The following is a 12,655-nucleotide window of genomic DNA, read 5'->3' as shown; positions in this document are numbered from 1 at the left end:
CTGATTAGGGAGACAGCAGTATGAGCAATCTCTGAGAGGACAGTGCTGAAGGACTGATGGTGCCTGGCATGATGAGTAGCTCCCATTTTTTAATGCTAGTAACTGTCACTCTTTGTGCTTGACTAGGGTGCTAACTTGCCTGGTTTTGTTTCGCAGGTGGATTATGATCGAGCACAGATGGTAGTTAGCCCACCACTCTCCGGATCAGACACCTACCCCAGGGGCCCAGTAAAGCTACCTCAAAGTCAAAGCAAGGTCAGCTACTCAAGTAGTAGCTACCAGTATCCTTTGGTCTATCACAARGCATCTCTGTATCACCAGCCGTCTCTCCAGCCAAGCTCTCCCTACATTTCCACGGCATCCTACCCAAGCTCCCCAAGTATCACATCAAGTGCTTATCCTCCACCAAGCTGGGGTTCCTCCTCAGACCAGCAGCCATCCCGCGTGTCCCACGAACAGTTCAGAGCTGCCCTGCAGCTCGTCGTCAGCCCAGGGGACCCCAGGGAATACTTGGACAGCTTTATCAAGATAGGGGAAGGCTCCACAGGGATTGTCTGTATCGCCACTGAGAAGCACACGGGAAAGCAAGTTGCGGTGAAGAAAATGGACCTCAGGAAACAGCAGAGAAGGGAATTGCTCTTTAATGAGGTAAGTTATTTTGGGTAATGAGACCATTTTTACAGGTGATAGGTTGAACGTGAATCATGAACAAAATGGCAAACCAAGTGAATGTCTGCCTAGAAGAGATCATGAGATCTAAGTACATCTGTATTGTAGAAATATTGTAGAATCAGAAAAGTTTCAAATTATCTTCCTGGCTTTTAGTCTGTAACTGTTAAAATTCATAGCAAGCATTTAAGATATCTGTCAATAGATTCATGTAGGCTATAAGGCAGGACAAAGACTTTTAGGGACCTGTAGAAATAAACCATGTCCTTATGGGTCCATTCAGGGTACTTCTAGGGTATTGTATCTTCTCTTGTATTAGAAATCATTTGTTCTCAAATGTAAATGTTTCTGTTGTGAGAAGGGTAAGCAAGTCTGGGAAGTGTGTCTTGGAGGAACACAGAATTTCAGCTATGTAGCATAGAAATGAAGTCAGCTTGGGAAGACTGACTGCATCCTCAAGCCTGGAGTTTTAAGGAAGCTTCAGGTAGATCCCAAGTAGTAAAAGGAGTTTAAGTGCTCCCTCAAGCATGTTGTGCCCTATAGCAGCACCTATGGAGAGATTTGCATGATCTGGATCAAAATGAGGATTCAGATGATGTGAATTGTGTGGATTTGGCTGATGATGTCAACTTCTAAGCTGAAGCTGGGAGTGGGGGTTTGTGCTGAAATGCCCTGAGAGTTGACCTACAGGTYAGTCTTGTTCATGGTATTCACTAGCAGAACTTTTATCTCCATCAGATCAGAATATTATGTTCCTTTATGGAATACTACACTGACAAAACCATGTGTCCTGTTCACTTGAGACGGCGAATCCCTTGCACTCAGGCAGCTCCTGTTTCAGAGTTTTGTATGCAGGAAGAATGAAGTACCCTGTGGATTTAGATCTTGTCTCCATCTGAGCAAAATCTTAAATGATTACAAATGTGTGCAATTATGTGTTTAGCTAGAAATACTGGAAAAAGGTCTCGGGGCTTAAAATCATTTCATTTCTGTAATCGCCTAGATACTGGAAGAACAGAAGACTAGTCAGGAAAATTTAGTATTCTGTCCTAAATTTAGACTAACCTGTCCTGTAAACTGTTTTAAATACTGACCAGTGCTGGGTATTTAGGGAGGATCAGAAGGCAGGCAGGGAAATCACTGCAGTGATTTCTGCCTTTTCCACCTTCCAGGTATACATGGCTCATGAACATGTTGAGCCTGGCCTTTGGGCTTATGTCGCTGTTTAACAGCTTGCAATGGATTTTTTCAATATCTTTACAAATTGTATTTTTAAATCTTTGTTTACTTTGAACCTACCACCTAGTTATTTTATTTATTATCACCTATTTGTCTTCTCCAAGTTGCTTATTGTGTAAAATACCTGTCATAGAGTTCCTCAGATGTGTCATTGCCATACTGAAGAATCAGGGACTCAGAGAAATCTTGTTGGGAAGGTATCTGTGGGGTCCTCTAGTACAGCTTCTGGCTTGAAGCAAGACTATATCAGGTCACGCATGGCCATGACTAGGTGAATCCTCCAAGGATGAGATCTCACAGGGTACCTGTTGCATGTCCTGTTCTGCCCTCCTAGCAGTTTAGGAAAGCATTTTGCTTTCCTAAATTCCCTCCAAAAAAGCGTGAAGCTCCCAAGCTGCAACCTGTAGCTTTTGCAACTTGTGATCTAATCTATTTACTGGATTCTCGGGCAAAAGTCATTCCATATACCTGGTTGTCCTTGGGTGCATCTGTATTAGCATCTTATTAAAGACTGAGTTTGCACTTTCAAGAAGAATCTCCTGATAACTTATTGCACTTTGTTTTGTACTTAGAGCAACCTCAAAGCAGAGAAAGTGGTTCTTTAGGGTGAATCTAAACAGACACAGGCATGCCAGGAATGCACCTGGTATGCTGACAGATATTCAGTCCAGAAACCAGACTAGAGAAAGTTCAAAGTAAAACCGTCTGAAAAATGTATACCATGCACACAGGATGCTTGAAGTCACCTGTTTCAATCTACAGATCTCCTGGTTAGCATTATCTCCTTCCAAATCCTCCTTTACTGCTAAAAGCAGTTTGAGACAGGTCCTGTGACAGGCCAACCATCAAGCACAGCCCTAGCATGGGGATCTCCACAAGCCCCACCATGGGCAGGGRTGCCAGGCATCCATCTATCTTTCCTGCAGTGATCTTATCCTTAAATATTCCTTTTACAAACTCCCTGTCTACTGACTACCCACAGTATCTCGCAGGCTTTCTGCTTCAGCTCTCTTTCTATTTCTTTTATTGTTAGTTTTTATGCTTGTGGCAAGCTGCTCTTCAGAATCATTTTGGCTGGTCTGTCGTTGTTTTTTATATTTATGTCCAGATTTCGTATTGTTTTCTTTTCCCTCATTTGGGCAAGGCARTGTTTTAATGGGCAGCTCTCTTATTCTGAATACACACATTGACTCTGCTGTCAACCATGCCAGTCTTTTTCTGRCATCTTTTGGATAGATTGTATTTATTTGCTTTATAAGGCTTTTTAATGAGCTTCCTCATTTTCACAAGGTTCTTTTTGAAAGCTCTGACTGTGCGCTGGATCCTTTGGCTTTATTTTGCCTCTGCTGTAACGTTGCATCAAATTGCATTGCAGTAACTCTAACAGAACGTTTCTTGGATGGTGACATCTTGAAGGAGGCCCCACATGCTATTGAGGACCAGGTAGAGAGTTGCTTCTCTGATGAGCTCCTCTTAGACTGTCAACTCTCCTCCCTTGTTTTCTTTTTTTTTTGTTAAATTCTGTAGTGTTTGAAAAGTGTTAGAAAACAAGAGCATAAGTACTTCAGAAATGCAACTGTTCATATAAATAAACAAATCCAAACACATCACGTGTAGAAATTCTTGTTGACTTTAGGGAATTATGTATGTGCACRGGCCTTCTCTGATTAGGGGCTATAGACACCTAGGTTAGACATTACAGGACTCAACCTAAATTCAAGGAACTGTAGAACCAGGCTGGTTCTAGGTGTAGATGTGCAGAACTGTTAACTGTTTGGGCACCTATGTAGCGGATTCACCCATATACCAAACCTTAAGATATTAATTATTCCAGCACTTACCCTAACACTATTAAGTACTTATCATTTTTAAAATCATAACTCTGTCCCATATTAGTGATTATTCTTTTCTCCCCAACGATCATTGAGTTTGAAGTAAAGAAATTATTTCATTTCCAAGCAAATTATTGTAAGGAGTGAGAAAGGCTATATCTTTGTAGGGGAATATAAATTATAAATGCACAATCAAAATCGCAGAAGTAAATCAGTTTGGAGTATTCCATTTCTAGCTTGGGTATCAGAATTATTTATGTATGATCACAAAACTCTGTGCCAGCTGGTGAGCACAAACTTCTCCAGAGAGTTGGCAAAATCACAGAGTAATTTCAAAGAGCAGCTCAAGCATTGACTCTCGGATTTAGACCAAGCCTTAAGGGCTTATTTTTCAAAGTATCAATTGTAGCTCCCTGTTCTTGGACCACACAGAGATGCTGAAGAGCAACTTCTTGTACAGGATACCTCATCTTGTGAGGATCCATGGACGAAGCTGAGCTTGGTCCTTTTCAGTCACTAACACTATAGTACATGTAGACAATTTAGCCTGTACCCCTCTGGGGGAACCCCCTGCCCAAATCCTGATTCCCATTTCATTTTACTGCCTATGATGTGGTCGGTCTCACAGCAATATCAGAGTCCACTGAGTTGCCTTATCCCCTGTCTTATCAACTTTTTATTAARTTCCTTGCAAAGTACATGATGCTACATTGGTATGGGACAGAGAAGATTTTCATGTGTTGAATGACTGGTCAAGTGGAAAAAAATCTTAGTTGTACTGAAAGCAGCTGGCAAGAAAAGCAATGAAATGAGTAGTCCTATCCATTCAGGAAAGATGATTGTCTATGATTTAGAATTTAGCAACTGAAGAGACTTCCTCTTTCCTACTGTATTTGTGATGGGTGTCATTTTTATGCAAGTGTATTGATTCCGTTTATGTGTTGGCATAATGATCAGCAGAAATGTGGTCCATAGCAGGACATTTGGTGAAAAAGCAGGTCAAGAGAAGCATCAGGTAATGCTCATGGTAACTCACCTGGAATCCCCTCCTTTCCCACAGGTTGTGATCATGAGGGATTACCACCACGAGAACGTGGTGGACATGTACAGCAGCTACCTGGTTGGCGATGAGCTCTGGGTTGTGATGGAGTTTCTGGAGGGCGGCGCTTTGACRGACATCGTCACTCACACGCGGTAGGTCGGGGACCACCCGTCAGCGCCTTGTGGCAGGCGGGCACCCCGTGACACAGCGGGGGCCTGGGGTGGCTGTCCCTTGCTTCTACGTCTGCCCCATGCCACGTGGGGCAGCAGGAGGAGAGAGGAGCTGGTGAGACTGGAGGCACCCACCTCTCCATCGCTTCAGCTTAAACGGGAGGCAGATGAAGTGTGTCTGAGCCACAGCCAAGCCAGAAGAGTCCAGGGAGGAAGTCRTTCTGCTGGGAAACCAGCAGAAGTCTTGGGACCCTTGCTGTAAATTCAGTCTTTCATTCTTCTAGAAGCAGGTGGGAAAGGGAGGGAAGCATGAATACAACATCAATCAATAAAAATGTAGATCCCCCTTAGCTGGAAATCAAGTTGGAAATCTTCTTCTCCTGTATTTCTCATCCCAGGCACATCTTCCCGTATTTCAGTGTTCCTAGATGTCATTGGCACAACTTTCACTGACTCCAGGGAAGGCTCCTCTTGCAGTTAGTGATGCTCAGTGGTTGATGAGATCTGACATACTGAAATAAATCAGAGTATTGCAAGTCGTTTGTTAACTACTTTTCCCCAAAACATTAAAATCCCTATCTCAGATATTTGTGACAGGAGTTAAATGGCAGGAAGATGTTCCCAGGATAACACTTTGTAAGAGCTGTCATCTTTTTTCTTTACTCACGCTAGTAGGTCCTTCATCTTCTGGCCTTTTTTATACTTTATGACCTTCCCTCCAAGATTGTGCTGAAATTCTTCTAATTGCATCACCAAGTATTTCAGTTGCAGTAAAAAGAGACCATTTCATTTGTACAACCCAGCCCAAAGGGGAAGACCTTGCCCAGGAAAAAGGCTCTGTTGAACCACACACTGCTATTTCTTTTGCTTTTGGGTCAAGAACATCTAAGGGCAAAAGCCCTGTCTCTCCAGGCAAGCTTCTCAGTGTGCAATAGGACAGCCATGGGTCATAAAGCCCCGGGACATGGAAGAAGGAAGGAAAAGTCTTGGCTTGATTTGCAGCTTCTCACTTGGGAGCTGCTGTTTTCCAGCTTGAACCACCTCTGGCTCCAAGCTCAGGAGTGTCAGAGCTGCAGGGCAACGCACGGATACTGGGGCAGGTAACAACTAAAATAAATCTGAGACAAAGCTAAGGGTTTTTGAAGTATTTCTTAATTTACTGCCACTGTTCTGCTGTGGCTAGGGGAGATATCTGACTAGCAGAGAAAGCATCCTTTATGTTCTGTGGTTCTGCCTTTCACGTCTTTGTGTGAGATGTGTAGAGTGCATTAAACTGCATTAAACTGAATTAGCAGTGCTCCTCATACGCCATCTGTTTCTTCAGATCAATGCAGAACAACTGTGGAGGGCTCTGAAGTGGCTAGTGGCTCTTATGGCCTTATGTGCTGGGTTCTTGAGGAAGCAAAATCTATTCAGGTTTCACAGCCTCATCTCCTAAGCGGATGTCTCCGCACAGAGAGAACTGCTCCCTCTGTGTTACTCTTGGTTGGTGCTTTGGGGAACAAGTCCAGGACATTTTCCTCAGGGCAGCTCCGTGCAGCTTGAAGCACTTGTGTAGGTGGCTTTCATSCAGGTCACAGCCTGCAACTTGAACCCTGTCAAATAGAGAGAGACTGGAGCCGTGGCGATATCGACCACCGCCCAGAGTGATGAGAAGCTGAGAACACAAATCTGGGCTTTGTGGTTTTCCTCCAGGGTCCCAGTTACTACAACTATTGTGACTGCCTCAAACAGGGGAATTGTGTTTCTGTGCTGCAGCTCTGCTGTTTTTACATTCTGCTTGGCTTTCCCYGTTTCTCCACTAACACTCAGCTTGTTGTTTTAGAATGAATGAAGAGCAGATAGCCACTGTCTGCCTGTCGGTCCTGAGAGCCCTGTCCTACCTGCACAACCAAGGGGTTATTCACCGTGACATCAAAAGTGACTCCATCCTGCTCACGAGTGAYGGGAGGGTGAGTCCAGTGCTCAGCTTTCACTTTGATCCCTCGCCAGGATGTGAGAGGAGTGTGTTAATTCTGAGCAAAGAGTCTGCCATGGGGAGAGCTCCATGGAGCGCTGTGAGCTCCTGGGGCAGCTGGTGCCTCCTGCAGCTGCCACCCCTCACCACTTCCCCTTGAAGAAACCCAAGTGCTACGATGCTGCCTCGGAGCAGTGATTTGCTGAAAACAGTTAATGGTAGCACCACGAAGCCCACGCTTGCCAGAGATAAYGTATACTGAAAGGAGTACAGTGCATGTTGGGTGGCTGCTGTGAGAGTGACACTATCTAAAACAAAATAGGGGAAAAGAAAAGAAAAACAGGGGAAGCTGAGTCAACAAGCAGCTATTTTGCTGCACGTCATGAACTGCAGAAGGTAACAAGGCTCTTGATCCTAGTCCTACGTAGACCTGTCCCCTCCGGCATGCGGGTGCCTCCGCCTGGGCTAGCCCAACATCCCCAGCAGTTGTGGTTAATGTCACCGTCACAGGCACAGCCCATCGTGGGGGGCCTGAGCAGGCAGGATGCAGTGGAAACTATCCCACAGGGACAGATAAAGCTTATGTAACGGGAGACCTTCTTTTGTGCTGTGCTGCGCCTACCCTAACGCCTCTCAGAAGTRTTTTCTTTTTACTATATTTAGTTATGTAACCTTTTATACTCTGCTTGCTCTGTTTTCCTAAGCTGATTAGGAGACTAACTTCAGTATGCACTAATAGGAGATTTGATAAATTACTACAGAAAAACTTGTAGTTGTACCTTGTATCATACCTAAGCTTATGAGACGGTTGATAATGCCTGATCTTTTACACTGTTTCACCTGATAGCTCCCTGTTACTCAAACTGCAGTGCTGGCACTTTGAGATGTGATAATTTAGTCATTCTGCCTAAGTTACATCCCTGTCTTCTAGTTTAGACTTCACTTTACCCTGTTACAAGGGTAACTAGTGACAACTAAAGCACTTGTGGGACCTGTGTTCACGGTTTTAAGGATTGCCCTACTGGAAATACATGTTAGACTAAAGCAAAACTTAKTAAGTTGAACTTGGCCGAAGACCACTCAATACTTCTGGAAATAAATCTAGATCATCTGATTCAGAAGGCAAAATCTTGGTCTCACCTGCAGGCAAAAACAGGCTCCTCTAGCCTCAGGGACAGTCCCTTTCCAGACCTGATTTGCCCTTTATAATTTAATCCCTCCTTCACCAGTGAGAGGGCTGTTCGTCCTGCAGCAGGCACAAGGCTCTCCTGTTAATTTTGCCTGGGGAAGAAAATTCCAGGTATGGAAAAGTTTTTCAGTTGCRTTTCAGTCCGTGTTGCTGAAATAGCATCTGATCTGCTTTCAGGATCTGCATACAGTGCCTCATTATACTCATTACTCCAGTACTTATTATCTGCATTGCAGATTTCTTCATGGCTGTGTTGTGCAATTATCTTTTTTTAGAAAATCGTCGTCTTTTATGTACTGGAATGAGCAATAGATATGCAAAAGCTCTTGTGCTCCTACAAAAGAAGATTGGACTCTGCTTCCAAAATATGCATTATTTCATCTATTCTTCCTCCTGTAAAGTGAAAAAATACATTTAGCTTGGAGAACTTGGCTATTATTGGCTTTGTTTTAGAAATACCATCAGTTATTTTGTAATTCCTTTAAAAATAATACCCTCAGTCAAAAAAAAAAAAAAAAAAGTAATGTCTGTATTTAATCCAAAAGAAAACAAATCAGTGATGATAATGAAGTGCTGGGCTACACAATACAGCAAATTAAGGAGCTGCCCACTTAACTTGTCATGGAGCTGTTTGGGTTTACTTCATAATCCCAAAGGCTGAATACACAATCTGATCTGGACTTTATATGCTCATCTTTTTTTTTCACCTTCTATGAATATAAAATGATTAATAACCTTGTTAAAGCTAAAGGAGTGGTGGAGGGTTATATATTTATTTAGAGGCCTCAAAGCGGTCACTAGGATTTTCCTGGAGGCTATTCCACATTAAGATAACCCCTATCTTAATTCCACATTAAGATAACCTCCTACACCATCCTGTGCAATAAAGACTCAGGCCTGGCTAAGCTAAGGTCAAACCCCTTAACCTGTCCTGTCCCAGGCAAACCTTGCAGTTCAGTCCTTGTCCATCCCCACTGCAGCTGGTACCCATGCATATCTCTTGGAGACATAGAGAATGGTTAAGGTTGGAAGGGAGATCATCCCTTCCAACCCTAGACCCTAGAGATCATCTAGTCAACCCCCCTGCTCCAGCATGGGACTCAAGATAAGCGTAGGGTAAAAGCATGGGGTTCAAGGTAAASATGTTTATCTTGAAGGTGAGTCACCCTTAGGGATGTTTGCTTTGATGGTCAAGGAGAACGTTTTTTCTTCCATGTTTTTTCTTAGATAAAATTGTCAGACTTTGGATTCTGTGCCCAAGTTTCCAAGGAAGTTCCCAAGAGGAAATCACTGGTTGGAACGCCCTACTGGATGGCCCCAGAAGTGATATCTCGCCTGCCTTATGGCACTGAAGTAAGTCTAAGTGGGTACCTAACGCCGGCCTCTTTCTTTAGTGAAAAACAACCTCCCTGGGTGTCCCAAATGACCAAGTCACTTGGGTTGCATTGCCCCCCAGTGCACAGCGCTCACCTCTGCATCCTCCTTTCTCTGTTTGGGGGTGGATTCTTTTGTTCCTCAGCCAAGGGAGAAATCTCTTCATGGGGTTTTCTGGGCTCAGGCTTGCAGTAATGCGGTAGCGTGGGAAGAGCAGTGTGCCTGCTGTGAGCAGCAGCACACTCACCCCTCGGAATTGCTAATCTTACGTGTTATTTGCCTTGAATTTTTGTATTTCAGTCTGTGCAAAGAGAATGTGCATGGGTTCTGAGTGGGTGCAGAGGTGGGTGAGCTGTGACTGCTCTCCCTGTGCCCTGCTGCTGCTGGGTGACAAGTCAGGCAGCCTTTTAGGGTCACAGATGATCTATCTTTTCCCCCAAAAAGGTGTGTATGGGAAATGGGGGGATGCTTGAAAGAAACATGGAACTGGTCGTGGAACTTTTGTGTTTTAAAGACTGCCTCAAGTCTAGGCTCATCAGTGCATCCAAGGTGTTTTAAGTAAGGCATTCTCAGAGATYGTGTATAATATTTATTTTTCCCGGATGGAATTTTGTGTAGAAATGTTTAACACCWTCAGCAGGTTTCTCCTGAAGCTGGAATTGCCTGTGACCAGGAGCAGTGGTGCGTAGCTTGGTCACGTCACGCACCGCAAGGACATGGGTTAAAGGAGGCAGTAATTCATCCCAAACGGCAGTCAGCAAGCTCATTAGCTGAGTAATGGTAACAAAAAAAAAAAAAAAAAATCCATGTATCTCTGGAACTATTTTAAGCAGTGCCAAACTGTCTGAAAAAAAGAGGTGATTCACGTGGTTTATTGGAGACCTTCAGATGAGCAGAGAAAGGGCTGGTCTGCGGGGAGCATGGGCTCGGGAGTGCTGTGGCATCACCCGGCTCTGCGTCACAGCACGTCTGCCCCAGAGCTGACAGGGGAGCAGGCTGCCCACTGCCTAGCAGAAAATCATAAATAAATAAATATGTATATTTAAGGAGGATAGAGTTAGCATAAGAACAAAATAGGTATGAACTATAAATATGGTTATATATGGGCTGACAAATTACAGGAATTTCAATCATCAGAGGAATAGGGCTTGGGACTAGCTTTGCAGCAGGCCAGAATTTAAAAAAAAAAAAAAAAAAAAAAAAAAAAGATGCTTTTTTTAGATGGAGTGGAATCGTTTTCCAAAGGGATTATGTCATGTGCTTACCTGTGATAGCTGCAGATGGGCTCAGGTGAAGTGCATGTTTGCATTTGTCTTTGGTCTCAAATGGCACCTCGGTGATATTTAGTATTAAACAGAATGTAAAATATTTAGTATTAAATGGAATGTAAAAGATTTTGCAGCAGCTGAACTATCCTTAACTCTTACTCTAGCAGCACGTTTCTGCAACATTACAGAGCCCACGTAGGGTAACTCCTCAGTGCAGCTGAAGTGAAATACAGTGGGGATTAGTCAAATTGTCAAACTAGCATAACTKAGCAGTCATTCCAGTGGACTTAGGCTCACTTAAACCAGCTGTGGATCTGATCTGTAAGTTATTTCTGATTTATTTCTTGATGAACTTACGATTTAAAAGCAAAAAAATGATATCACTTAGAGAAAAAGATACTAGATAGCTCACCAGACTGTCGGCTTACAATGGATGCAGRCACTAGATATACAAGAACAGGAGCTGGCTCTGAGGGTTACAGGAACCCGAGCATTTAGCCCTTTGCCCGCAGCGTTTCTGAAGGGATTCTCTGTTGCAGGTGGATATCTGGTCCCTTGGTATCATGGTTATAGAGATGATAGATGGAGAACCTCCCTATTTCAACGAGCCGCCGCTCCAGGCAATGCGCAGGATCCGGGATAACCTACCGCCCCGGGTGAAGGACATACACAAGGTTGGAGTTCTCATACATGCAGTGGGTCTTTAATGTATCCTGGTGCAGTAAATTCACTGGCATCTCCTGCAGGATAAACTGTGCCTGTGGGCGCCAGGTGGAGCAGAGGGTGCTGCACAGGGGTTCCTGCTGCAGCCAAGGACCAAGAAGAGAGTTGGGAAGAAGCTGCTGTGCCCTGCACTTCCCCCTGGTTGAGGTTTAGGCAAGTCACCCCTCCTGTGCACTCACTGGAGCGTCAGCAGCCGATGCCAGAACCTTTGGGGACGGCTCATTCTGGTGGTGCCCTCAGGGCAGCCCAGTGTGTTGTGGCTCCTCTCACGTGCCACATGCAAAGCCACACACGCACCTCGTGTGCTGGGTCCGCTGCTATCCCAGGGGTTTTAACCTATAGCAGAGGCCTATAGGAGACACGTGGCCCCTCGGATCAGTCCATGTTGCAGTGGTGCAAGGGCTCAGTGCGCGTTTCACCTCGCCAGGAGAAGCAGTTTGTGGAAAACAGCATAGATGGAAGTGAGTGTCTCTGCTGCTAATGCAGTGCCCTGTTGCAGGTCTCCTCGGTCCTCCGGGGCTTCTTGGACCTGATGCTGGTGCGGGAGCCCTCRCAGAGAGCCACGGCACCGGACCTGCTGAGACACCCCTTCCTGAAGCTGGCGGGGCCGCCCTCCTGCATCGTGCCCCTCATGCGGCAGCACCGGCACCGCTGAGCCCGCCGCCCGCAGCGCACGGAGGCCGGGAATCCCGGCGGGTTCGGGAGCGCGCGGGAAGGGGCAGCCGGGACCTCACGACGGAGGAGCAGCTCTGTGGAGGGAACGCAGTGGACCAAACCATGCCCGAGTGCTCCCTGGAGCTGTGCAGCACCCGTGGGCTCCCTCCGCCGCTGACGCCACAGCCGTGTGGTGACCTTAGGGGCTGCCCCACAGAAGGACCCGTCCACGGGCGGTCGTCTGCTCGGCTTTCCACCACCCGAGCAGAAGGATTCCCCCACCAACAATCCACCAACGTGGTTGCCAGCACACTAGGGGAGAGCACAACCGGAGTGCTACACCTGCATTTTCATGCAAAAGTAAAGGATAGGGCACTTCTGTTTCAGAAGAACACTTTTCTGGTGAAAAAAAAAAGCACTTTTTATCTCAATCATAGCGGTGTAATGTATTTTGAAATGAATTTGTAATTTTCTGTACAGTACTTTTTGATAATTTGCAGTACTTTGTCATGTAACCATCGTGCTAGTTGAAGTAATA

The 12,655-nt window shown here is 45.1% G+C and overlaps 1 protein-coding gene across 1 annotated transcript in view; it reads left to right on the top strand.

The window, feature by feature from the left end:
- PAK5 (p21 (RAC1) activated kinase 5) overlaps nucleotides 1-12,118 on the top strand; it is a 40,161-nt gene extending 28,043 nt beyond the window's left edge. The window contains exons 3-8 of the mRNA XM_026052919.1: nucleotides 157-648; nucleotides 4,801-4,934; nucleotides 6,778-6,904; nucleotides 9,326-9,451; nucleotides 11,280-11,414; nucleotides 11,963-12,118. Of these exons, the coding sequence (XP_025908704.1) occupies nucleotides 157-648; nucleotides 4,801-4,934; nucleotides 6,778-6,904; nucleotides 9,326-9,451; nucleotides 11,280-11,414; nucleotides 11,963-12,118 (1,170 nt within the window). The remainder of the gene's footprint in view (nucleotides 1-156; nucleotides 649-4,800; nucleotides 4,935-6,777; nucleotides 6,905-9,325; nucleotides 9,452-11,279; nucleotides 11,415-11,962) is intronic.
- The last annotated feature ends 537 nt before the right edge of the window (nucleotides 12,119-12,655 follow it).

Source organism: Nothoprocta perdicaria, unplaced genomic scaffold (assembly GCF_003342845.1).
Source record: "Nothoprocta perdicaria isolate Ctin4 unplaced genomic scaffold, notPer1 scaffold_93, whole genome shotgun sequence".
Taxonomy (NCBI): Eukaryota; Metazoa; Chordata; class Aves; order Tinamiformes; family Tinamidae; genus Nothoprocta; species Nothoprocta perdicaria.
This window is presented reverse-complemented; position numbering and strand designations above follow the sequence as displayed.